Source organism: Denticeps clupeoides, chromosome 10 (assembly GCF_900700375.1).
Source record: "Denticeps clupeoides chromosome 10, fDenClu1.1, whole genome shotgun sequence".
Taxonomy (NCBI): domain Eukaryota; kingdom Metazoa; phylum Chordata; class Actinopteri; order Clupeiformes; family Denticipitidae; genus Denticeps; species Denticeps clupeoides.
In genome coordinates, this window is record NC_041716.1 from 17,741,567 (window position 1) to 17,769,172 (window position 27,606).

The 27,606-nt window shown below is 42.5% G+C and overlaps 2 protein-coding genes across 3 annotated transcripts; one reads left to right on the top strand and one right to left on the bottom strand.

The window, feature by feature from the left end:
• Positions 1 to 5,698: 5,698 nt before the first annotated feature.
• On the top strand, positions 5,699 to 16,806 carry slc26a6l2 (solute carrier family 26 member 6, like 2). 2 transcript variants are annotated; one of them, XM_028993470.1, is made up of 19 exons: positions 5,699 to 6,014; positions 7,123 to 7,262; positions 7,663 to 7,773; positions 7,896 to 8,074; positions 8,298 to 8,462; positions 8,805 to 8,957; positions 9,218 to 9,300; positions 10,036 to 10,183; positions 10,433 to 10,546; positions 10,975 to 11,052; positions 11,178 to 11,273; positions 13,032 to 13,138; positions 13,232 to 13,301; positions 13,398 to 13,490; positions 13,593 to 13,694; positions 13,798 to 14,082; positions 14,691 to 14,745; positions 15,160 to 15,302; positions 15,776 to 16,806. In XM_028993470.1, the coding sequence occupies exons 1-19, from the start codon at positions 5,875 to 5,877 to the stop codon at positions 15,800 to 15,802; spliced, it is 2,289 nt and encodes a 762-aa protein (XP_028849303.1). In that variant the 5' UTR covers positions 5,699 to 5,874; the 3' UTR covers positions 15,803 to 16,806. The 2 variants fall into 2 exon arrangements, with proteins under 2 accessions (XP_028849303.1, XP_028849304.1); XM_028993471.1 differs by lacking the exon at positions 5,699 to 6,014 and having other exon boundaries at positions 7,259 to 7,595; positions 7,760 to 7,773.
• LOC114798085 (sodium- and chloride-dependent creatine transporter 1) lies at positions 16,331 to 26,781 on the bottom strand. Its single transcript, XM_028993477.1, has 14 exons — positions 26,313 to 26,781; positions 25,372 to 25,629; positions 22,548 to 22,679; positions 21,675 to 21,921; positions 21,353 to 21,485; positions 20,545 to 20,679; positions 20,269 to 20,372; positions 19,600 to 19,724; positions 19,407 to 19,519; positions 18,831 to 18,971; positions 18,365 to 18,467; positions 17,719 to 17,819; positions 17,363 to 17,533; positions 16,331 to 17,190 (listed from the first exon to the last, which is right to left on the bottom strand). The coding sequence occupies exons 1-14, from the start codon at positions 26,341 to 26,343 to the stop codon at positions 17,059 to 17,061; spliced, it is 1,926 nt and encodes a 641-aa protein (XP_028849310.1). The 5' UTR covers positions 26,344 to 26,781; the 3' UTR covers positions 16,331 to 17,058.
• Between the last annotated feature and the right edge of the window lie 825 nt (positions 26,782 to 27,606).

Here is a 27,606-nt window from a genome sequence, read left to right on the forward strand (position 1 = left end):
ACAAGTTCAGAACAACCGCAGAACATCAGCATCATAGCAATGTCATATAGGATTCGATTTATTTATGTTATTTATTCTCAATGTCTGTGTGTGTTTGTATGTTTATCTCATGATTATGAGGCCACTACCAAATGAACTCATAATCACCCCACGTTCCCCTTTCTGCTGACATCATGGTTACTAAAATATCATCAGAAACAGATGAGGACAGTATATTTGGTCCTCTGAGTCAGAGCCAAACTCTCTACACCCATACGTTCTCTGGAGATGTTGAGTCATGAGGTTAACATTTAGAGTCAAACCATAAAATTTTTTCAACACATACACGAAGAAAGTATGATACATTTCAGATAATCTACTGTCATTTAGCCACTTTGGGCCAAATTCTGACCATCTCAAATCTCAAAAGCAGTAAATGCAAAAAACATTTACGGGTGTCTGTTGTGCCGCTTATGTATAGTGCATCCGGAAAGTACTGACAGCGCATTACTTTGTCCACATTTTGTTATGTTATTCGAAATGGAGCCTTATTCTAAAATGGATTAAGTTTATTTTTGTCCTCAGAATTCTACACCCAACACCCCACAATGACAACGTGAAAATAGTTTACTTGAGATTTTGGCAAAATTATAAAAATCGATTTCAAGTCTGGGTTCTGGCTGGACCACTCAAGTATACTCCGAGCCTCCAGTACTGCTCGCCTGGTCCCTCCATCGCTGAAGGTAAAAGGAAGACATTCATCTAGACTCTTCTCTGTCTTGGCCCCTCGGTGGTGGAATGAACTTCCCCTCGAGGTCAGAACAACTCAGTCACTGAGTATTTTCAAACGACAGCTCAAGACCTTCCTCTTTAGAGAATATTTAGATTAACTTGTAACTTTCTTGTTGTCGAACTTGTGTACAGAATCTACAACAGAGTGAATAAAAAGATTGTATTCATAGTTGGGGTCCTAGTGAACCGGAATTGATCTCTTCATCGATGGAAACATGAAAGCACGTTGTAAGTCGCTCTGGATAAGGGCGTCTGCCAAATGCCTTAAATGTAAATGTAAATTCACAGAGTCCTGAAACCACTCCTTTGATATCTTGTCTGTTTGCTTAGGGTCATTGTCCTGCTGAAAGATCAAAAGTTCAAGAGCGCTCTGGAGCAGGTTTTCATCATGTACATGTGCTTTCTCAGTTTTTTGTTTATTATAAGTCAAATTTTTGTCATTATAGGGTGTTGCGAGTAGAATTCTGAGGAAAATTAATTTAATGAATTCAGGGAATAATAAGGCTTAATAAGGCTGTAACATAAGAAAATGTGGAAAAAGTGATCTGCTGTGAATACTTTCTGGATGCACTGTACAAGCATCATTCAACCATATATTTCCAAAATAAGACAAAATAAGATATAATATACACATATGGCCTTGAGGTGCAACTTAGACATTGTCATTACTGACCCTGTCATTATATATACATATACGACCTTGGGGGTGGGCACACTGAATGGCATCCAGAGGGCGGTCTGCCTGTGCCCACGAAGACATTGAGGTTTCTTGGGAGGGGCACCAACTGCAGTTTGGCTCCAATCCCACACTTGTCTTAACAGCATTTTTAGGATTTTTTTTATGATGTCTATTGCCTGGGCCTCCTAAATGTTGGCTTCATGTCCACGGGTGGGCGGGGCTGTGGAGTACAGATACACATGCTCACATTCACATGTGTTAAATGTGTTACTGACAGGCCAAAAACAAAAAGTGGTTTACAAGTGGTTTCCGTTGGTCAAATTATGGTCGCTGTTGCTGTCTTGAAACAGGAGCCTCAATTAAAAAAAACCCTCTTACCAGCAAAAAATGTGTGCAACATTATTAGTTATTTTGAGGATGTTGGTGAATGGTGAGAACATGCTCAATGTGCATTCAGAAAGACATATTGAACCTGGAACATTTTTCAACCATCATTATAATATCAATATTATAGTAACACTTAGGTAACAATGGTAACTGTGCAACTTAGGTAACTGTGCAACTTGGGTGTCCCATCTGAAAGCTGAGCTTTGGGTCACTAAGGCACACAAACCCTCAGACCACGACAAGGTAGCAGTCTCATAGGGGGGAAACTAAAAAAACACTGTATGATGTACAATGCATGTCCAAGCTGTAATTCGCCGGACTCAAGGAATTATTCAGCTCTATAGAGCAAAAGAGCAAAATCGGCTCTAAAATCCCACAGCGTATGACCATCTGAGAAACTTGAGCAGCTCATTAGCATACTAACAGTGATTGGATATTTAGCTGGGGGAGGCATGGTGGGGATCTGTGCAAGAACAGAGCTACTGTAGTAAATCTTGTCCATATTCAGTTTGTGCGTAATCCATAATTTTCTTTCTCAACTTGGTTTAAGGGGGAGGATTTTTGTTCAAGTGGGCGTTGCCCCCTCTTGCCCCAGCGTAGAAACAGTGTTCTGACAGATCAGCATACTTTGTCAGAATAGCATACCGGCAGAGCACACTTAACCTGAGCCCTAAACCTAAACCTACCCACATGTACACTGACATTATGTACAGTTTCTAAACTGTATTTGGTGGTATGATAGAATGATAGACGCGACCGAAACACGCCCATGATTGCGTGATCTTCTATATCATTAAGTCTTCAGTTTACCTTAATAGTATTTGGTTTTTTTTGTATGTGTTATCCCTGATATATGGAGCACACAGCTATTTAACACGCCCAAACTGGCACTTAAGTTCAGACTTGTTCCAACTGAGGTTAACAGGAATGCAGCAGAAGGTTTGAGGTTGAGACAGAAGGACATATGCCCATATAACACAACAGGTCCAGAGCCAGTTAGTCCACAGTATTTCTAAGTTTCAGAATTCAGTTGCAATTACTGCATCCTTTGTCAAGTTATTAGTACTCTGTGTTTGAATGATCTGCAGTGTGTAGTTTTTCTTCAGCAACTTCTAGCTCTTCAAAGCACGTTTCTGAATACAGGGTAGATATGTTGGGTTGTCAGACACTTTATGACCAGCCGTGATACTCACTCACTTTCCATAACTGCTTAGTTCTACTTAAGGTCTAAGCTACCAGAACCCATCCCAGGACACTGGGCTCTCACACACACACACACACACACACACACACATACACACACACAAATAGTGTTCATGCAAGAGTAATTCACCTAGAGAATAAAAACTCCTCACACACAAGGACCGAGTCGGGATTCAAACCCACAGCCTTGGAGGTGTGAGGCTACGTTGCTTACAATATTACACTATATTATAAATTCTGCACATTAAAAACCCATCAGTTTTATGGGCATTTTAAAAATACTAAAATACTGAGTGTTACATGACAGGCTCTAACCAAGTCTGTTTCAAATTAATATAATTTTAATAAAACATATCCATTTTTATAAAACATCAACAACCAAAAACATATTTTCAAAGGCTGTCCAAAACTACTCACACATTCAAGCTGATTTCCTGGTTAAGATCTTGAATGTGTTATCAGTCTTAATCGGATCTTATGACAATGACTTGAGGGCAGCATCTGGATCTACAGTTTCTCATTAATAAACCAGGGGTCCTGGAGGGCCTTCTGACAGACTGTGTTCACTCCAACCTTCGGTGCTTCAACCAGCTATGATCATCAGGTTGATACCGATCACCTAATCCCAATGAAACAGTGTTTAGAACAGTGTTTCTTTGTGTTGGTTATGGGTGGGAAATGATTGGGAACTGCAATAGAATTCAATAAGAATTTTGTTCTGCAAAAAGACTGTAAGAAAATTAACTACTATGGGAGAGCGCAAGTGTATGTATATATATATATATATATATATATATATACACACACACATACACACACACACACACACACACACACACACGCTTTTATGTGAATATGTTGAATTTTTCAAACAGGACACATATGTGCAAAATGAGCAGAAATGTGCGAACATTTACACATTTTAGGCAAATGACAAAACTATAGATACAAAAATGTTTTTGACCAATGACACCAAACAGACACGCTGATTACTGTTAGTATGATTTAATTATTATTTCAATTATTTGAAAAAAGCTGTATTCATACTCTATATTGAGAAATATCAAAAGGGAGTCACCGAGGAGTGCGATATCATACCGAGGAAAAATGATCTCTGGGTGCTGACGCCTCTCTCCTTCAGTGTGAGGGAGACACTAATGATGTAGCCAAGCATGCATTAGCTTTCGAGGATATCCTGACTCACTTCTGCCTCTCTTCAACACGAACACCGTGCTGATCGTGCCTCCATAACCCTCTCAGAAGCAAAACCGTCAAAATAATGTTGAGGTCACATTATCATAGGGACGCCTGTGCTCCTCTGTTAAGTGTAAACTTTTGAACCAGCCCAGTTGTAAGCTGCAACCTTGTCTGAGGAGGTAAAGCAGCACTTTGACTGTAACTGTATGTTTTTTTTAATTAACTTGATGTTATTGCATTTACTCTTGCTTCTTATTTTACTATTTTATTCATTTTTGCTTTCTTTTCACTTTCAGCATTTTCAATTTCTATTATTTACATATTTTGATAAGAACACTAGGTGGTTTGGTCTATATGGTTTTGATCTAAAGCAGCATTTCTGTATGAAAGGAGATATATAAATATAGCTTATGAATGTCAGATGAATGAATGACTTCATGCTGTTCTGTATTAAAGTAGATAAATAAAGAAATTCATGAAAAACGTCTCATGAATCATTCTGATTCAAGGCTTTTTCCTTCTTACACATGTAATACAAGAACCCTGATCAAATCCCTAACAGCAGTGCTATATAGAGATTAAACCCTGCTGTCAAAAGCTTCTTGATACATGAGTTGTGTGACATTAAAGAAATGCCCGCTGCCACACGGAGCAGCTACAGTAAGAGGGTTTGGCAGCTCTGCCGAGGGTCGGCAATGAATCCGGAGTGAGTGATCACTCTGCAGAGTCGGGAATGTTCGCCAATGAGTGAAACATGATTCTTTAATTCACAAAAAGCTCATTGAGGAGTGTGACAGAAACCGAACAACCACTGCAGGATGAGGCCACTTTCTGTTCCTGACACACTGGAGGACAAAAAGGCACAAATTATCAAAACAATTATTATTTATATTACGTTATATTACTTTTTATCGCTTTTTCATTTTTAAGCAGTAGCGTAACCCTGATCACGTTCTCACTCTTTGAACGCTTGATCCATGTAGCTGGGGGGGTTCCAAACATCTTCAAAACTTCACTCAAATTACTGAGCAAAATTATGGTGTAATTTGTAATAAAAAGAATTGCCAACCGATGGGCCTTAGTGTGTGAACGTGTTAAGGGCGTTCAACTTTTCGTTTAGCACTGATTCATTTTCATGTAAAACATTTGGATTCCAACTCTCTAGTAATGTGTATGTGTGTGTGTGTGTGTGTGTGTGTGTTGATTCGTGTATTTCTATTTGTGGCACATTTGCTCATTCATTATAACATTCCATCTGATTGTGTTTATCGGGGCTCTGTGTGTTTTAGCAGTTTCCGGGGCTGAGGATCGTGAGTCACGTTTACGGCTTTTTTCTCATGCAGGTGTGTGTCACAGCATGTTGGTGGTAGGTGTGCATGTGAGAAGGGAGGGGGAATTGGTGGGGATTCCTTGATAAGGACCGCAATGAGAGTGTTGTTCTTCCAGTCTTGCTCTGTTCCTCTGATGGAGCCATAACAGTCGAGGAGAAAACGTCACTTGACTGCAGAATCCCAGCGTAGACGAGCTCCTGCTTTTTCCTTGTGAGTGGCAGTAGTTTGGCCCAGCAGATCTTTTACATTAACTTCTCTGAGTTGGTCAGTGAGCTGGAGGTGAGGAGGCAGGACAGTGAGGTGAGAATGGATGGATGTGAAGGCTCAGTCGGGGGGATTCGGGTGGAGAGAGACGTTCTGAATGAACTCCGGCTCGATCAGGTAGCAGGACGGCGGACATGCTCCTTCCGACCCTCCCTGAAGGAACGTCTGAGCAACTCCGTCAGGTAAGATACTCCACACTCCATACACTCCCTCACCAAGGGGGTGTGAGGGAGAGTGGGTGTGACCCATCGCAAAGTTTGTAAAATTTTCTTGTATGCCATGTTTATTGATGTCATTTATTTGAAGAAAAAGGGCTGCATTTTTAAATGATTTTAGTAAAAACCTCAGGGTGTTCAAGTGCACAATCTGAACATTTTCAGTGTTTTATGTTATAATCTTTCATTTGTACAACCAAAGAATAAATGATACTGGAGATCTTATGTAACCTTTACCAAACTTCCATACCTTAATTAATTCTTAGTTAAGTTAATTCTTCTTTTGTGGCTTCATCACAATCACTATGAGGAAAGTATGCTCAGAGCACATGTCAAGAAATCCATTTAAAGAAGGAGAAAATATTGATCTGAGATTTTTCACACCTAAAAGAAACATGCCATTCAGGCAAATTTGACTGACTATAAAAAGATTGATTTTCCAAACAGAAATAACTTTCAGATGTATGACGAACTGTCTTTTTGTTGTCAACAATTTGTGGACAAAGTGGTATTCAGATGATCTGAACAATTTTCTGTTCTTCACACAACAGAGAATCTTGTCATTCCATGACAGTTTGGTGCACAAAACGACTCATTGCTTTTCATTGATAGTGGGAGGAAGGGATTTATATCAGTACCAGCAAATTCTGGAACACCACACCATCTATTCAAAGACTGAAGTTAAAAAGATGTTGGGTCCTTCAAAAAAATAATAAATGTTTACAAGCTGTAATACTTACCAATGAAGGTGTTACTAAGTACCAAGCATGCTGGGTCCTCAAAATTTGTCCTTGTAAATGATGGACCAACAAATTATGTTGCTTACAATATTAAAGAAATGTATGCGTTTTTGTAATCAGTACTTCTGCCTTTGTCACGATTCCCAGTAACAGGCATTTTAAGCAAGGGTGGACAGACTTTAACACTGTATTGTCCCTCACACTCACTCTGACTTTGTTTCAGACTCACAGAAACAGTTTTCAACATATTAACGGGGTTACAGTGGTATGTGGTAAAATAATAGATGAAATTATTTTAATTTTTTTCCTCACAACACTCTCTTTCATCAACACAGATGTTCTGTACCTCAGCTTAAGCGTTGGCTTCTGACATGGGTCCCAGTTCTCTCCTGGTTGCCACGTTACTCCATCAGAGAGGATGGACTTGGCGACCTGATAGCGGGAATCAGTGTGGGCATCATGCACTTGCCACAAGGTAAAAACACCCAAATTGCTCTATTATTCATTCTTCCATCCATCCATCAATTATAAATGAACTCATATTAACATCCTACCTTCTTGAGACTTTGCCTACTCCCAGTCTTGGAGTGCTTCATTGACACATTAAGACTAACAGACCGAAATCTTCTCTTTTCCTGAGTTCTAAATCTACCCTTTCTTATACTTTTTCTGATGCACTGGTTTGACCTGCGTGAGCCATTTGATTTTGAAGGAAAATTGGAAGATCCCCAGAAGCTGAAATGACCTTTTTTCAGTTTTCCCTGCAAATCCTTAAGCCATATAGCACAGTGGATTCTCCTGTTCTGAGGTTTGTTTGCACATTAAAGCTTGTCTGAAGTAAATCATGCTGTTTGGTATATCTCATGCTCCTGTAGGCATGGCCTATGCTCTGCTGGCGTCTGTGCCTCCAGTCTACGGGTTGTACACATCTTTTTACCCTGTGCTCATCTATTTCATTTTTGGAACCTCCAGACACGTCTCCATAGGTCAGTAGTACGCACTGTTCACATGGTTACTTGTCCAAGATGTGAGTGAGTGGGCGGAGACAGTATGTTATTAATTCGAATTTCTATTAATGTTTTTTTTGTATGTCTATGTGTGTGTGCAGGCACATTTGCTGTCATTAGTATGATGATTGGCAGTGTGACAGAACGATTAGCTCCTGATGCTCATTTCCTGGTTAACGGAACAAACAGTTCCTCTGGTTTTTATATAAATGAGGCTGCAAGAGACACATACCGGGTCCAAGTGGCCACAGCCAGCACACTTCTGACTGGAGCTTTTCAGGTGTGTTTACACTGACATCATATCTCATTTAAAATTTCTAACTCTGTGTGATGAAACATCTGTAACAATTATTGAAAACTCTGCAATCCACATGTGTATGGTGTCTGATCGTTGTTCCATTCCATACTGACCACCCAATCTCTAACATTCTCCAGTGAACCATTATTTCAAAATGTCTCCCCCACCATCCCAGGGCCAAACATTTCCTCTCTTTTATTCCCAGGTTGTGTTGGGCATGATGAGGTTTGGGTTTGTCGGCACGTATCTGTCTGAGCCTCTGGTCAGGGGGTACACCACTGGTGCAGCTGCCCATGTAGTCATCTCCCAACTCAAGTACCTGTTTGGGGTCAGCCCGCAGCGTCACAATGGACCACTGGAACTGATATACGTGAGCACACACAGAGATACACACACACACACTTTTTTTTACGCCTGATACAGTGAACGTATCCTTTGCATGCGTATTTATGTTCATTTTAAAAGGAGGCAAGTCACCTCTGAGGCTCTCAAACACAGGAGCAACATGCTTGAGGTGTGTCTGCGATGCACCGGCTGCATCTGGACACATTTGTTGGGTTAAGAATTTATTGTGATTAATTAATTGCAATGTTTAATATAAATTTGATAATTGTCTGACATGTATTGCATTTAGAAATGAGTCTGATGACCTTGAGGGTTAATGACACCTGACATGTTGAGAAAGTCTCCCTGTTTCTTCTTCTTTCTGCAGACCCTGGTAGATGTCTGTGCCCTGCTTCCCCAGACGAGTGTCCCCACCCTGGTCATCAGTGTTGTGTCTCTGGCTGTCCTCATTTTAGTGAAAGAGATCAACTCCATCTATAGCAGGAAGCTTCCTCTGCCAATACCCATCGAGCTGCTAGTGGTGAGTGGCCTCTTCTGTGTTCAATTTTTATTCGCTAAGTCACTCATTTGTTATTCATGTCTGTGGTGCTTAATCATTCATGACTATATTTCTCTTCATTTTTAATCCTGTTTTCCATGTTAGTTTATTTAAGCCAGAAGAGGGAGCTACCATCACACACACACTTACAAAAACCAAGACACACATGCATAACCTTTTTTGTGAAGCTTACTGAAAGTATAATTCAAGAAGGAAAAATAAAGACGTGTGTCTGTTTACAGATCATAGCTGCCACACTGACCTCTTATTACATCCACCTTGGAGATATACATCAAGTTCAGGTAGTTGGAGAGATCCCAAGTGGGTGAGTTGGTCTTGTGTGTGTTTATGTGTGAGTGTGTGTTTGTTGTTTCCATCCAGCCTTCACTTTCTGGACTAAAGGTTGTAAGTGAGGTCAGAGATATCAAAGAAACAGACGCAAGATGTGAGGTCTTCTGAGAGAGATTGTGTGCGTGTACAAATGTCTCGATGACTTGCGGAACCGAATGAAGGCCAGTCTCTCTCTGTGCCAAGCCGTGGTGCCAGCTGCCGCTCGATGCAGAAACTCTCCTGATCTGATAATCTCTCACAGAGAGAACACCAAGTCCCTACTGAAACTGCAGTAAGCAGTTCAGCTGCCCCAGAGGCAGATTTCTGACAACTATTCCAAATAAGTATGTGAAACAGATGGGTGCATTTAGTACGGTGGAATTAACCACAACACAAAAATATTCCTGTGTGCAGAAAATGTTATTTACAATAGACAAGACACTCGCACCGTTTCTCATTCTTTTCATTTAGGATTATGTGAATACATTATTTATGATAAATGAAAATTATGTGTCCACCTGAGATTTAATTTGATTCATATTAACCATATGAGCTTAATGTGCTTACAAATTAAATGTAAAAAATTAATATTTGAAATTGAATTAGAAAACTACATTTTCATTAAAAATGTTAAATAGGAAATCTCTCCAACTGCATTTAGATGATGACCACTGCAGTTTAGCGCCCTCTTCAGGTCTGCCCGTTAAGCCTTGTGATCTCTGCCTCCCAGACTGTTGCCTCCTGCCATGCCTGACCGTGGCCTGTTCTCCTCCCTGGTCGGTGATGCCTTTGCGGTGGCGGTGGTGAGCTATGCCATCAGCATCTCCCTGGGCAAGACCTTTGCCCTTAAATATGGATACAAGGTGGACAACAATCAGGTCAGTGAGCCAAAAGGGTTCAACTGGTATATTTAGCTGTGTTTCAGCTATTTCATTGTTTTGCATTGTATTGCTGGTTTGTACCATTTTCTTATTTAGACTACACCGTGTTTAACAAGTGCACAAAAAAGGTGTAACTCCAACTTCTTGACCCCTGTATTGGATAAAGTTGGATTCTATTTTGGTCTGAACCCACATGGTAAAATGACCCTTTAGCCATCATTATCCTGTCTCTCTTTCTGTCATCAGGAGCTGGTGGCACTGGGTCTCAGTAACACAGTAGGTGGCTTCTTTCACTGCTACTCTGTCACATCTTCCATGTCCCGCAGCCTGGTCCAGGAGAGCACAGGCGGTAAGACACAGGTGAGATGAACACAGCCTAGTAATATACAAGCCTGTGATCCACAAGACCACAATGACCCAGGTTCAAACCCCACTACCATTGTGTCCCTGAGCAAGACACTTAAACCTGAGCAAGACACTCAAAAACTGATTGGAAGTTGCTCTGGATTAGAGCGTCTGATAACTGCATTTATTTTCACATTTATTGCATTGAATTGCATTGCTTCACTATATTTCCGTCATTCTGCCAAAAGCTTTACCTTGGACACTGTGCAAGAACAAGAACACAAACACACACATGCACAATAGCATAATGATTATATTTGCATGCTACTTATTTAGTTATTTATTAGACTTTTTATGGAATCCAGCTAAATGTTGCATGGACATTAACAAGATAGAATCAGAACGCTCAGCTGGTTTCTTACATTTTTTTCTGCCATTTGCAGATGGCTGGAGCAATTTCTGCAGTCATAGTGCTGATAACTGTCCTGAAGCTGGGTGCCCTTTTTGAGGAATTACCAAAGGTACAAACATATTTTGCATGTAAGACAACAGTCACATGCAAAAAAAACCCCCAATGGTTTATTTATTTACACACAACTAACCACATACCAATCCACATGTGTACCCATGTCTGTGGGTATTTTAGGCTGTTCTGTCCACCATCGTATTTGTGAATCTGAAGGGTATGTTCAAACAGTGTGCTGACCTCCCTCTCCTCTGGAAGACCAACAGAGTTGATCTGGTGAGTTTTGTTTAAGGAAGCTCAGCCTTCACCCTGCCTTAAAATAAGGAAGCATTTGTAGGAACAACTTTTAGAAAATCAAGGAATAACTTATGCTCTGGTTACCTTTACTATGGTTACAATAGTACTTCATGGCAATTCTCACAGTCTCACCTCACCTCACTTTCCTTAACCTAATCAGGGTTGTGGGTGCTGGAGCCCATCCTGGGACACTGGGCCCAAACCCACATTAGGAAGAGCACACACACATACATACACACACACACACATATGAACAATAGGTTAAAATGAACAAATAGGTCCTATCATGAATACAATTAAGTTCATTCTGTTTTTTATTATTGTTATTTTAGCCAATCGCAGCTTCCGTCACATTTCCCTGCTAATTTTCACTGAGGGTAGAAGGTGCTGATTACTGAAGGGTTGAGACTCCTGCCTGGACATGTTCCTTGGTGTCACCGAACCACAGCAAAATAACCCCCCTTTGCTGAATTCTGCACCGTTTATAGCTTCACAGGTTCCACAAGTGGAACAGCCAGCTTGCCTTTCAGGCTTATGAATAAAATGTTTCAAAAGAAAAGCAGGCAAAATGAGCTTCAAATTTTTGCTTAGACGCTCCATGGCTGTTGATTTTACAGGTCCCCTATCATGAAAATGTCACTTTGTGAGATTATTTAACAGAGTTCCCCCATCCTGAACTACGGGAACTATTTAGAGTTCCCCAAGCCTGTCTATGGCCTGCAGTTGCTAGAAATGATGATAGGTGTAAAGAGTGTTTTTGGTCATTCAGAGAGCAGAAGATCAGATGGTCGGACCTGTAATTTGTCCCCTCATGTCGTCATAAGGGGAAAGGTCACCTCCCATTTCTCATGCTTTTTCTGCCCAGAGAATTTACCACCCCTCCCCTAAAACATCTCCACCAACCGTAATGGCTTCCAAATGTGTGAAAAATGAGCACAAATGTTTTTTTCAGTTCTGTCCTGTGTTTGCTGGAAAAACACTGACTTACTGTCTACGCCAAACATTGTGGTTGGTGAATGGTGTTGATGACGCCATTTGCGCGCTCAACTTTTATCGGCTGCTCTCCTCCTCATTAGCATTTAAAGCTACAGACACCGACATGGCGCATCCTGGGGAAATCTCTTTGTGGGACTGGATCAAATGGGCTGTAATTCTGATCCAAGGCTGAATTCTGGAAAGACTACAGATACAATATAAGGGGACCAATAAGACCGACATAAAAGCAAAATAATTTTCATGTCAGGGGATATTTAAGGACAGGCTCACAATGATACATACAGTCCAGTCTAATGTTTGTTAGCTTTAGGGTTCTAAACTGTTTCCAGCAGACTAAGTTCAGACTTACTTGTTGGCTATAGAGTGAGATTTTCCTTCTCACACTGCACACTGAATGTACTTGGCTGTACTTGAACGTCCTGGTGACCAGGCATGTCAGGGTTTACCCAGGTGTACCCAGGTGTACTGTACCCAGGTAAACTGTAATACTGCGGAACTTTGGTTTCAAAGATTCTAATGTGAAAGATTGGGCACGAGATTCCTGGCTCGAGATGCTGAAGGCACGTGAGAGTCAAAAGAATTTGCGAAAGAACTGCATTTTATTCTCCAGGGCCGAATCAAAAGAATGTCTGTCATATCACTGAAGTTCCACTATTAATAACAGCAAGTGAAAGTGTTGAGAGATGCGCTGGTTTAAAAACGGAACTCCTGTTGAGTGACAGCCTCACTGTCTGTCTGCAGCTGGTGTGGGTGGTCACCTTCGCCTGCACTCTGCTGCTGAACCTGGACGTCGGCCTGGCCGTGTCCGTCACCTTCTCTCTGCTCACAGTCATCCTCCGGACGCAGCGGTGAGTTACGGCCACCTGCAATTACTCGGAAGCGCCGTCGTCCTTGCTCTGATCCAACGCGCGTTCTCCACTCTCTGCCCCTCCCCGTATTAGTCCAAAGTACTATGTTCTAGGCTGGCTGCCTGGGACAGAACTTTACGTGGACGCGCAGACCTACGCTGAGGTGTGAGACGCACTACACACACGCAGGGACGCAGCCTGGAGAAATATTATTTCACGACCAGACCTGACCTGTGTGTGGGTTTGTGGCTTTTTGCAGGCAAAGGAGATTCTTGGCATCACTATTTTCCGCTGCTCCTCTTTTCTTTATCATGCCAACGCTGAGCTTTATCGGCAGGCTCTGGAGGAGAAGGTGCCATGCGTGCATGCGCACACACACACACACACACACACACACATACACACACAGACCTCCAGTGGGCTTCTTGTTCACTCATGCCTGTCTCTCTGTTAGAGTGGGATCAATGTCAATAAGCTGCTGAAGCACAAGAGGAAGAGGATAGCGAAAGAGAAACGAGAAGCTCAGAAGAACAGAAAAAGCAAGCAACTAAGAAATGTCAGTTCATCTCTGTGTTAATGCAGACACATACACACACACACATTTACTTTGCATAGACCAGAACATGTAACCCCTGACCTGCCTGCTCCCTGTGTTTCAGAACGCGATGGTTGTCATACCAACCAATCAGCCGGCATTTTCTGTCAACAAGGAGACGGAGTTCGCCCGCCAGTGTGGCTCGGACCCCTGCACAGACTCAGCGAGTGTGGGCCAATCAGAATGTGTCGCCAATGGCAACGTTAACTGGGGCTTCCAAGATGAGGAGGACACATGTGCCACTTCAACCAGAATACACATGTCCAGCCAGAGCAGCACACACTCGGTTATCCTGGATCTGTCCACGGTCGGCTTTGTTGATACGGTTACACTGAAGATGCTGAAAAATGTAAGGGAGCAAAGTGCAACAGCTTTGATAAATAGTTACACACATAAATTTGAATAACTAACAGACCCTTGTTAGAACGAGTTAAATATTAAGTGTTAAATGAGCTCAGCACAGTATTTAATATAGTCCCAAGCATGAAATAAACTGGATGTTACTGAACTGGACGTACCATTAATGCATACAGAAGAGAAGACATGATCAAATACATAAATAAATAATTGCATAAACATATAATATATACATATATTTGCATAATGTTTATTATAGCACTAGTATGTCAACGTAATGGATTGAAAAAGACAAACTGTGTGTGTGCATTATGATGGCGGCGAGAGAGACAGGCACAAAGGACGGGCTGTATAAAGGTGGCGACGTAGGAACTGATAGAGAGAATGGAGGTCAGGCGGCATGCGACCTTGGGGACGTTTTGAAAATGAAAAAACAAGCTGCCCTTTAAAATGTGCTGCTCGACTTTGTCCTTATCAAGAGAGACGTCCCTCAGACAGAACAAACACTTCTGTGTTCTGTAAAAAAAATCCCATTCTCTTCTCAACAGGAGGACAAGCTGGAGACGGATGTTGACACGTTTCTCTCTCTCTGTTTATCAGATAGTCCGAGACTTTGGCGAGGTGGATGTGGCTGTTTACCTGGCAGGCTGTCAGGGTGAGTGAATGTCTTCTGTCAGCGGGATGATGCCAGGGTGTCCAAAACACACTTTCAGCACAAACACACACACACACACACACATCCTCCCACTCGCACAGTCCAACCATTTTATATGCACAATTACAAAAAAATCAAATATTGCTCAGAGATTATATATTACATGAATCATACAAAATGTGAAATTTGACCAAATGTATTGAATGTTGTTTCATGGTGCTTCAGTGTGGCTTTTAGCTTCTACAATTACATTTTATTTATTTGGTGGACACCAGAGCAAATTACAACATGCTTTCATGCTACCATCGACTGCAACTGTCAATGTACAGTTGTACATGAAATAGTTTGTATGTGTAAATTTACAATATAGATAAAAAGTAAGTGTGTGTGTGTGTGTGTGTGTGTGTGTTTCAGTGTGTGTGGTACAGCACCTAGAACAGGGTGGGTTCTTCTCTGAAGGAGTGTGTAAGAGCAAAGTCTTCCCAACCATCCACGATGCAGTGCTACACTGTCTGATGCTCAAAGGGAGAGAACTGCCCAGTCACCAGCCTATACAGGTAAAGATCTCACACACAGTGGCCAATAGCGGGTAAGGAAGGGGACTCAAAACTGAAGGGTTGCGGGTTCAAATCCAGAACCGTCCCCACACACTGCTCCCTTGGCACCTTTCATGTCTGCCCACTGCTCATTAAGAGTGATGGGTTAAATTAGTTATGTGCACCATGTGCTGTGCTGCAGTGTGTCATAATGACACTTTCACACATTATTGACAGCCCTGGACATGCACAGCCCTGTGTTTCCACAAATTTTTGAAAATAAGCATCTTTCCATATGAGGGCCCACAAAAAGTACACAGTAATTTTTTGTATTATCATTTTTCCTCACATATTAGATGGCTTCTTTGTGTACCTATTCATATGAATAACACACACACTCAATTGTACTGCCAGAACACACACTGATCTGTTGCATGAGATAGGAAATGCGATGTCATCACAGAAACTGACAGTTTGCTGCTCTATGGTAACAGGATTTGACCTGCGTTACCAAACTGTGACCAGCAGGGGTCAGACAGGAATTTCCCCGACAGCCTACCTCCCTCCACAACCCTCCACAGCCCTCCACAACCCTGGGTTTCCAAGACGACAAACACAGTTACCACGGCGACAGGTTCCTTTTATTTAGTTTTTTATTTAAAACCTAAGAAGTCAGCAATAAAATGTGTCATCATTATTGTTATGAGTAATGAGCAGAGGTCAAAAGTGGCACAAGTAAATTCCCCCCCTTCCCTCGCTCTCAGAACAGAGCAGGGGAGGCAAAATGAATGTGAATTAGAGTTCGTGTTTGGCTCTTTTTGTTAAAAGAACATATCTCTGATGGAACCTCTGCTGAGTGGCCTCAGAGCTTAAAAAGAAGTAAAGAATGTTACAGCTTTTTCAAATATATATTTGTGCAGTGGGTTTCCTCAACCCAGACACCCAGTTCTCCTCAAGACTCTTGCTGATCCCTTTATCTGTGAGTCAAGCCCTGAAGGTGAAATTAAGTCATTTGCATGACGTTCTTTAGTGAAATTAAAACCCCAAAATATTTTTTCATCATTTTTCTTTTAATGCACATCCTTTGTACATGACAGACGCCAACTAGTTACACCAAAGATGCACACAGCCAGGGTTTTGAGTATTTATGATTCAATAATTCAGTTTGAATTAGTAATCTGCAGGAAATTGAATACTGTTAAGTAGTTTTTCAGTAAGGTGTAGTATCAAGCAAATTCAGCATGATTACATATTTGTCAGTCAGTAAAACACAAAAATCATACATTCAGAGTACTTGATATAACCGCCGGATACATTTGTGATGATTATAGTATTCAGCAATACTGATTTCTTTACTATTATAATTAAGTTATTCACAGAGGCCTTTTCATATCCTTATCTCTATGTATTTATATTCACCGTAAATTCAAGCCATTTTTTTTCTTTTAATGCTTTACACATTTATACATCCATTAAAGGGGGGTGAGTTCTGTATTTTCTTTTCCTAAATAAAAAATAAACACTGCCTTACGTTTTCTCTGTGACTGTTCCTCGCAACACTATCACGCAGACAGAATACTGGAAACACAACACTTCAGATCTACTTAACGCGCCAAAAAGTATAATTGTACACAGACAGCAGGAAGGAGAGACAAATACAATACTGTGAGTGTCAAAGACTAGATTAGTGCCTGGTGCCTCAGAAAGGAATGCCTGTGTGTATGATAGATTGAGGTTTAGTGCCTTGTGTGTGTGTGTGTGTGTGTGTGTGTGTGTTTTAGATGACACTCTCGTACAGCAGAGTGTTTTTGCTCTGCTCTGTGGTTGGCAGTAGTTTAGTCTCTGTCTCAGGTGGGAGGAACTCCAGGTGGTGCCGCCCCCAAACGGGTGTGGTCAGGTGTTGCCATCGCTGAAGAGAAACAAGAGTGTGTGATCCACACATAAATGACATTAAACTCTCTTAAAGCAAGCGAACAAAAAATAGTGTATAAGTGTACAAGGGCATGTAAAGTGTGTATTGGACTCAGTGCAATAATTTGAGAGATTGCTAATTGTGTAAAGTGAGCCACAATAACACACACCTCTGGGAGGGAGCCCTTGCAGTGCAGCAGTCTGTAGAGAACAGTGAAGGGGATACAGAGCATGGAGGACAAGGCCAACGCCCAGCCCAGTAACTCCCCCCACCAGGGGTACACATACACCCCGTTATACACCAGCCGCTCGTAATTCACCACATGGAACAGGAATACACCCTGGTCACACACACACACACACACACACACTTAATAAAACGGGAAATGTCTGTAATGGAAGATAAACTCACTAGTGTGCTGTACAACATGCAGAGCGAACAGATAGCATTTATTCTCAGCTCTTCGTTGGTCACAGTTAAAAACACCCGGTACAGCGATGACTGAACTTAAACACATTAACTCACTATACAGACTAAAGGTGTGATGTACAACCAGCACCACTTCATATAGGGTAGGGGGCGGTAGCCGATCATACGAGCCACGTCGTCCATGAAGCGATCTGCTCCTGCGAGTAACAAAAGGTTTTGTAGAAAGAAGTAAGAATGAGGGTGAGTGGCTGAAAACAAATGCAGCAGGGCACAGTCAAAATCAATATAAGCTAAATTATTATAAATTCTGTGCACAAGTTACTTATTGACTGGCACATTTAGAAATAAATTGTTTTTGATACATTTGAATTAACCAGCGATATATGTTTTGTCAATGTGAAATATGTGAATTATTTGGTTAGCATTGAGAAAAATATGGAGGTTTTTGATAAAACGTCAAAACAGTCGCCCCTCGACATTCTTTAGAGAATGTCTTTTTTTAAGTTATTTTAAGTTTTCCGTATTGTCACTGCAACCCACTCTTGGCCTCTTGTGATTTGCTGCTTTAATAAAGGCTGGGCCATTTGTATGAGGTTCATATTTCAGATCTGCTTGAGCCTGCAAGCAGACGGGACAATCTGTCTCCTTATTGAAGGCGAATGCCACAAAAGAGGATCTGACATGAATACAGGAAATATCTGGCATGCTTGGAGAGCTGGAAGTGATGAGTTTTGAGGCCTACCATAGACCCAGGCTATGACAACACACTCCCAAAAGGCCTGCCACAGCAATGTCATCCCACTGGCTGAGTAATAATCAAAAAGCTGGAACACATACATGCCACCCTGAGAGAGAAGTGAGAGAAAGACTGAAATTGTGATTCAAATCAACTTCAATTAAACCATTATTTACAGCCGGGATTGGATGGAATAAAATACATCTGAAGTAAATGTTCAAGCCCCGTATTTTACCTGCATTTCAATACACTACTGTACTGTAATAAAATACATTGCTAAATAGATTCAGTATTCTGTCATTATTATGTTTTTCTGTCATTATTACGTTTATTATAAAGCACGCAGTGCTGCGGTTATTGAACTGCTGGCGATGCCCCTCATGAACCCAGGTCAGATGTCCTCTCTGTGCCTCGAACACCACATTTATCCTTTCTCTCTTCTTCATTCTGCTCTTCTACCCTCCAAACTCACCTCCGTTACCATAGAGAGATCCAGGATGAAGCAGATGCCGCAGCATATTGCTACGATGACCTCACGACGCAAAGAGCCAATCAGAGATTTGGGAGGAAGCATGTCCATGAGCCCCGTGATGAAACCTTCCACACCAACAAACTGAGACAGAAAAAGAGACGAGTCACATGACATGAGCCCAGTCTCTCCACCTACAGAGACCAGTGTCTCTTAGCTCATGCTTAGTATGAATATTATGGGATTCTTATAACACCATTAGTTCCAGTTATAAAATTTGGTTGGTGGAGATGTGCCCAGCAGTGGGCAACAGGTCACACAGTTGTGACCACAAATTACTTAAATCCCAAATTAATTCACAGAAAATAAAAATATTCAATTATTAATAAATGCAATTGTTTATTCAATTTATTGTGCTGCAAAACAAAATGTGTCCTCTGCATTTAACAATCACCCTTGGTGAGCAGTGGGCAGCCATGACAGGTGCCCGGGGAGCAGTGTGTGGGGACGATATAAACAGAGTTTAATGCTGAGGACAGAATGAAGGCTGTGGGTGTGGTGCTGTGGCAGGAGGTTCACCTGACTGTCTAGGCCCAGAACCAAAAGCATGAAGAAGAAGAGCACCGCCCACAAGGGAGCCAGTGGCATCAGGGTGACTGCTTTCGGATAGGCTATAAATGCCAAACCTGGACCTGGGGACACAGCAATTGAGAGCAAAGAATCAAGAGAAAATAAAAAGAGATGAATTCAGGAGATAAAGGTGTGTGCTCACCACTCTCTGCAACGCGGCTTATGTCCACACCCTGTTCTGCCGCCATGAACCCCAGGACGGAGAACACCACGAAGCCAGCGAAAAAACTTGTTCCGCTGTTTATGAGCGCCAGCACAAATGCGTCTCTGGAAAAAAAAAAAAGATAAACAAGTGATTTGCACAAGTGATGCATATTCTTCATCTCATGGACACAAACTTCGGAACTTTATATGCACACACGTTTAGCGGCAGTGATGGTCTAGCGGGTAAGGAAGTTGACTCATAACTGAAGGGTTGCGGGAACACATGCAAAGGGCACATTTCTGTGTGTGCACCGTGTCACAATGACAAAAACAAACAATCACTTACAGTGCATTCATAAAAAAAAAAACACGCAGACACACACACACACAGGCAAAAAAAAGGCATGAATACACACAAATCCAGTGAATCAACATACCAGACATTCCCAGTGTAAAAGGCTTTTCTGCCCATTTTAGGACGCAATGTTTGCAATTTGTTTTGTCTTATTTAGGCTGCGTACACACACACAGAGTCCATGTCCAGCAGTAAGTAAACTTGCTATGAATCAAGGCTGATCCTTCAGTCAGGAGTCCTCTGAATAGTACTCTTTTTTTTCTCCTCTGTGTGTGTGTGTGTGTGTGTGTGTGTGTGTGTGTGTGTACTCACTGGTAGCAGTTGTTGTTGAAACGGTTATAGCTGCCCAAAGCGGTCAGCGCTCCCAGACCAATTGCATAGGAGAAGAAGATCTGAGTCCCAGCATCAATCCACACCTAACACACACACACGCTAACGTTTCATTACACAATAATCAAAAACACCTATCACGTCACCATTATTATAATAATCATTACAGACACACACCTCTCCAATAATAACATGATCACAATAACACACCCCTATTTCATGAATCACACACACTGAAGACATATTGACCACACACACCTGTGCCTGTGTAAGTTTGCTCCAGTCTGGTTTCAGGTAGTACACAATTCCGTCCAAGGCTCCAGGCAGCGAAACACCATGAACAAACAGAACCAATAGGACCGCGTATGGGAAAAGAGCTGTGAAGTACACAACCTGTAACACAGACACACACGTGCGCACACTTAACATTAAAGCTGACATTTCATTACAGCACAATTTTCTTTTGCACAATTGTGGTGTGAAAATACACTTCAGGCAACGTATACAGCAGTTCTTCATCTTATTCAGTTCATCATCAGGAGAGGTAAGGTTGTACAGATTTCAAAATCTGGATAAATTGGATGACTTCTCACTCCTTGAACAACCAAACGAGGGATTAATTGCTGGTAATTTTAAAGAAATTATGTACACATGATTTGTGAAATTATGTAAATTCTAAATGTACCAGTCTATCAAAGCAGACTGATTTTCAGTTTCTTTTAAAGTCATTGTCACCAAATTCTGTCTGAGCTTTCGATATTAACACACACACACACACACACACACACACACACACACACACACACACACACACACACACACACACAGACACAGTAATCTGCTTATAGGTGCCTGCCTGAATACAGCCCTTTGTTTTTGTGCTGGACAAGTACCAAGGTTTCCAAAACTCCAGACACAAAACAGCAACTACACACACAAACAGACCTCTAATAACACGGTCATAAACCCACATGCATGCACATGCAACGGGACAAGCATCTACACATTACTGAACTTATATCAACACACAAACACACGAATATTAACACAGACACACACACAGCACCTTGCCTGTGGATTTCACGCCCTTCCAGATGCAGAAATAGACAATGACCCAGGTGACGATCAGACAGAGCACCATGTTGCCACTGATGTCCCCCACCTCATCCAGCCCCCCAGAAAGACGCAGCACGTTCCTCCTGACGGAGGAGACGATGGGACGAGAGACAGAGTCAGAGAAAAGAGTACAGAGGTAGTGAGGACAGACAATCGTCCAAATGAAACACTGCTGTTTGACATACATACTCATTTAACGCAGCTAAGTCCAGCAAAGTCGAATGAGTGCTTCAGAAATAAAATACAAAACAGACACAGGCAAGATCACTCACTCCCAGAATTCCATGACGGGTGACTGCATGCCTTCCAGTTCAACGCAGCTGCTGTTTGTTGCCGAATGGTTGGGACACACTCGCCGGAAGTCCTCTGTGCAGTTTGGCGTGTTCCAGTGGTTGCCGCAGGTCGCCCATGGCAGTGGTGAGGTAAAAGAGTTCAGCAGAAAGTAGAGTCCCCAGACCAAGATCATGATGTAGTAGGTGTTGCAGAAAAACACAATCACCATGGAGGCAAGGCCCAATCCTGAGAAAGAGACACAACATGGAATATAGCAGACAAAAAAATTACACAAAGGAAAGAAAAAGTGTAAATCTGGGCATAAACATCCAAGTCACGCTCAACCTATCACAGCAAGTACATTATATGCAGAGGTTCACGTCATAAATGAACCCTAAACAGAACATCTGTAACCAAAGGCAAATCTTTTGGATACTAATATGAACCTATATACACTACCACTCAAAATCTAGGCCGCACCAACTCTACGAAAGCAATGACAGCTATTGTGAAGAAAGTAAGTTGAATAATCACATTCTTCGGAGTCACCTGCCTTTAGCCTCAGGACAGGACACTATTGTCACCATAATCAGATTTACGGGATGGTCATTTATTAAGTAAAAACCGCAACAAGCGGTCAACACTGGAATTATAGAACAGGCCAATCGCCATCCCCAGTGTCTAACTTAAAGAAAAGGGTTTACGTCTGAGCACTTTTGTTTTGTATAGTTTTGAGTGTTCAGTTTACAGTTGTTCTACAAAGTAGATTTCTTCAGAATAAGAAAGACCCACAAATGATAAGGTGAGTCCAAACATAATGGTAGTGTGTTAAATATGTTAATTGTAACTATGTATCTCGTGATTTAAATTACCTTTGAAGAGGGGCGCAATGTTCCATGCCGACACCCCGCCCTGTTTCATGAACTGGCCCAGCGCAATCTCCAGAAAGAACACAGGGATCCCCCCAACAAAAACCATCAGAGCGTATGGGATCAGGAACACGCCTGGAACACCACACAACAAACACAGTCAACGAAACGTACACACCTCCACCAGACACAACTTACAGCACAGTCAACAAGACACATAATGCCACGCATAATCCTACAAACCAAGATGTCATTTAACACAAACAGCATACAGAATACACAACTTAAGCATAACACAGCACCAAACCTTTTAATATATTACCATAAAGGGGTTGTGCTGTAATGGAACTATCAGCCAAGCAGATCAGTGGTTCCCAACCTGGTTAATCACAGGAGGGCCACAGAATTGTATCTGTGCTGAGGTTACCAAAATTCTAATAGCAATCATTAATTGTTTTCTAAAAAAAATCCCAGTAACACACCCAAACGCTGTATAATCCTGTATGCTATATAGACTAGAGCTGTAAATCTCGGCCCTGGCCTGTCTACGGTTCTGCAGTGGCTAGAAACGGCGATAGGTGTAAAGAGAGCTTTGGTCATTCTGCTTCGCAATTATTAAATTGACATTAGCTGAGTTTTTAAAAGTACTTTTGCAGATGAATTGTGTTCGTTTGTTAAGTTGCTAGAGTGACAAACTTAATTCGAATTATATTAAACATTCAACACACTCTCCCAACTCAACAATAACATTTCGATTTAATTACACAAGAGTCAAGGGAGCGTCTATCTAAGGAAAATTCTCGAAGTTGGAAGTTGTGTCTATGACAAATACAAAAAAAAAAAATGAACACAACATTCACTTCCAAACTGCCACAGTCACTCGAGCAGCAAAAGAACACAACATTTTACTCCATCTGAAATGGAAAAAACAGGATTTAAAACAAAACAAAAAAAAGTCTAAAAGTAAAAAGTAGGCCTGTAAAGGACAAAGCAACCATTTTGGGCAATGTGTTCCACATGAATAAATATTATGTAGAACACAAACAGAAAAACTTTTATGTGCCTGTAAAACGCGTCTAATCAGGCTGAGATCAGTAGGCACGGAATGGCGCACAATGGGTTAGAAATTGGAATTATGATTTGAATTATTTGAACATGTAAAGAGTGAAGAGTATCAATATTCAGGTTACAAATGCATGTAATAAGGTTGCAGCCGGCAGAAAAACTAAATCGCATGAAGAAAACTTTGGTATTTGAACATTAAAAAACCAGGAAAGAGGGCTGGGAAACGCTGATGAGAATACGATCTCTGATCTAACTTACAGGGCTACCGGAATGTTAAATTCGGTGTAGATTCATAAAATAGTCGAAGAGGGAAACAATTTCATTTAATTCCTCAACTATCTCAGCTTAGTCCTTGAAATGTGGCAGGAAGACTGAAAGGGGCAGATAGGCACACTGACAGACAGGTAGACAGATAGACCCTGTCTGCGGTATTTGACAATTCCGCATTGTCAAGTTATCTTGGTTTCTGTCCTCTGTAGCAACATCAGCCCATGACAGTGCAGCACGAGGAACGTAGAAAATTCACACGCTGACACCACTGTACCGACATGGGGGGTCAGATCTAGGGGGTTGCATGACGGACGCCACGTGCATGGTCGACCAGACACACACATCGAGCAGGAAGTAAAAGGAAAGTAGGAGGACGGTGCAGGGACGCCCATCAGCGCGCATGCTCTCATCCGCTCTCCCGCAGCTCCGAGAGCGACAGGCCTTATAAGGATGAAGACAGACATAGGAGGGAGGCAGGAAGGGGGGGAAAGAGACGCTGGAATGAATGGCGGCGTTCAGGAGAAGCGAAGGCAGGCGGGAGAGGAGGAGAGTGCCTTCCCTTCTCAATCGGCATTGTAGTGGCATTGTGACGCAGGACTGTTTTGGTCCAGTGGCCCATTAGCTCTTATTTCTCCATCAGCGGCATCGTGTTGCAAAAGGGCGAGTACCTGGGTAACGCTGCAGCGCTCCCACTAAACAATTCTATACAAGTAAAAAAAAAAAAAAAAAAAAAAACACTGGATGAAGGTCCCAAGCGGGCAGCCCTGTGACACAGTGGGTGTGAGTGTGTGCACCCACCCCCCCCAACAGGCACTGGAGGAGCAGGAGACAGTGCTGATATTGTGTCTAACAAACAGGAGTGCCTCAGTGTGGTGTTTCTTACAACTGTGATACTTTATACCAGGGTCACACAAAAAAAAGTGAAAGGGAACACAGACACCACAGAAATGTGCACAGACGTCGTAATATTGCCGAGAGAGAAGGTGAGGCCGATGGTGAGGCCGGCATCTCGTTCCCTTTGGATCGGACAGTCACATGATGAGAAGCTCAAACTTTTTAAAATGAATTTGCTTCTTTCCTACTCTTTACATAACAGTCTTGCTACTCTAGTTTCATTTAATTTGACTGCTAATTTGTACCTCGTGGTTAAATGGAGTTTCTATTCAGTTACAATTGAATTAATTTGCCAAAATGGCTTTGTCAGTCATAGGGCTGCTTTTCACTCTCATGCCTACTGTAAGTACCGTACGTTTCAGAGCACTTATTCTCTTCTTTTAACTTGAGTAATAAAAGTCAATACTTCTGAAGTACTGATTAAAGAGTCAAAAAGCCAATCTGAACTGCAGTGAAGGATGTGTGTGTTTCTGCCACCTCTACTAGTAAGAAAATGGTTGAATAGCACCGTAACAGAAAAGTAACTGTAAAGATGTGTCTAGTAATGAGTTAGTAGAGTGTGTGTGTGGGTGTGTGTGTGTGTGAACCCGCACTTCACCTCCTCCATTTTTATAGCAGAGATAAGGGAAGCGCCACACATTGCCGAGACCAACGGCGAAGCCCACACAGGACATGATGAAGTCCATCTGTCTGCTCCACATCTGCCGCTCTGGCTGCTCCAGAGCCCCGGGGGCGTCGTACACACATGTGGCGTCACCCCTGCACGCATCGTTCGAGGGCACGAGCGGGCACGCCACCTCCCCCTCCTCCTCCTCGCCAGCTACCTCTGACCGTACCGGGGAGAGACCTATATCACCTGCGTGGGAGAGGGGACAGAAATAGGATTGGTCACACCTCGCACCCCTGCCTGGAACACACTGTTAACTAGAGCCTGTCTCCTCCTAGGTCCTCATCGAACCCAGGTTCATGTGGGTTCACAGGCTTTCCGTCTTCATTCGACCCAAACACACACACACACACACACACACACTACAAATCTTCAGGTCACTGCCATGTTCCAGTGACATCAGCCCCTCCAATCAGAGCGTAACTAAACTCAAAAGCAGTTTATACCAGAACAGAGCGGTTCCAGGGAGCGAGGAGCCAGGAGACGCTCGGAAGGGGTCGCTTTCATCCCAATGCTTGAAAATCATTCAATTCTTACAGGATACACCTCATTTCATATGTATAAAGATATATATATATATATATATATATATATATATCTCATAAAAATCTTCATGGTTTTACCTCAGTGGTATGTTCACTCTAGGAAACCTCACATGTGCTATTCTGACTTGATGTGATATCTCTGCAGGGCTTTTAGTATGATCTCCTGCTCATCGTGGCCATCACTGGGATTAGGATGCTCCAGAGGCTGCAGCATTTCTACGCGGCATCACACCCACGGCCCCCGACCACGGGCCGCTGCGCCGCAGGTTATACATCCACGCCGAGGGCCAACGGGAACAAACGTGGAGAAGGAAAGACGACACTTACTCGGTGGTTGCTGCCCGACTCCAGGCGACATGCCGCCGGTTAGACAGCAGTCGCTGCTGCTCCAGGAAAATAAGATCGATGCAGGTGACAGGCAGCGCGTCCGCGCCTTTTATACAGTTCTTCAGTTTCTGGTTTTATGTTCGACACGTTTTTCTTTTACAAAAATGTACAGATGAGTGTGGGGGGAATTTGGCGAGGTGGCAGGTGCGAGATGGATGCGGAAAATCTTTACTGCGTCCCAGCCGGCGGTGGAACCCAGCGCTCAGAAGCAGTCGACGAAGCACTTGAAGGTGAGCCTGAAGAAGCGCATGGATGGAGGATGGAGGGAAGCGGGAAGAAGCCTGACGCGTCCGCCGCCGCCGCCGCCGCTGCTCGCTGCTCAGGGCTCCAGGGGTCGGGCTGCGCGTCGGCTGTCTCGCTCCATCGGTGGGAATGGACGCTGCGGCGTCGGCGGCGCGCCTCCTCCCTCCAACACCCCCCCCCCCCCCCCCCCGCGCGCGCGCGCGCGCGCGCTTACGTAAGCGGCGGCGCCGCCGCTTGTCCAATCAGAGCGCGTTCCGCGGGTCGGATCGGCACGCGCGCGTGGAGATTACGAGGACGAGCACAGTGCTGTCGTGTTGCCAGGTTCGGTGTTTTCCGGAAAATCTGGTTAAATTAAGTTTAAGTTTCCGCAGGATGAGGTGAACAAAAAACATTTAAACAATGAGAAATTAAACGACGTTTGGAAGAGATTTGGCGAAACCCTGCACTCTGTCTGTTTTCTCTTTACTTTGGGCAAGACTAGTTCTGCCAGATAAATACTGTATTTTTAATTATTTGAAGCTGTTTGTTAAAGCCAATATTACTTGAATTGACTGGCGTTAAACTATATTTAAAGGAATGTAAATCTTCAGACAAATAAAGACCCAGGTCTCGTTTTGTTAGAAATAAATAATACACCAAATACGTTCAAATGATACACCAAAAGCTTCATAACTCAGTACCAATGTAGTTATATTCAACTAAAAACATAAGGAGCGTTTTTTGTAAATCCAGATGAATATATAAATGTCTACATACTCGAATGTGGCTCAAAGCATTACATAACTTTTACACTAAGCTGGCGTACAGGCTGTAGATCTGGTGCAGGTGGGTAACAGCAACATTCCCTCCACTGACGAAGGAAAAAAAACGAACCTGGCAACGTGGTTTTAACGTGAAATATGCGTGGATGTGCGAGAATTTCCGCTACCGTTGTGAACTATGGTATCAATGGAAGCCGTGATGTCTTTATCCGGATTTGTAATGTTGTTTG

Bases quoted from the DNA above. Each gene is read 5' to 3' on its own strand.
- LOC114798085 (XM_028993477.1), bottom strand. From the start codon at position 26,343: ATGTCGCCTGGAGTCGGGCAGCAACCACCGA. The intron at 20,680-21,352 runs GTGCTGTGTGTG...TCTGTGTTACAG, and splicing joins GCGTGAAATCCACAGGCAAG to GTTGTGTACTTCACAGCTCT. The intron at 17,820-18,364 runs GTAGGCCTCAAA...TGTTACTCGCAG, and splicing joins TGTCATAGCCTGGGTCTATG to GAGCAGATCGCTTCATGGAC.
- slc26a6l2 (XM_028993470.1), top strand. From the start codon at position 5,875: ATGGATGGATGTGAAGGCTCAGTCGGGGGGATTCGGGTGGAGAGAGAC. The intron at 14,746-15,159 runs GTGAGTGAATGT...TGTGTGTTTCAG, and splicing joins TTACCTGGCAGGCTGTCAGG to TGTGTGTGGTACAGCACCTA. The intron at 15,303-15,775 runs GTAAAGATCTCA...CTATGGTAACAG, and splicing joins CCAGTCACCAGCCTATACAG to GATTTGACCTGCGTTACCAA.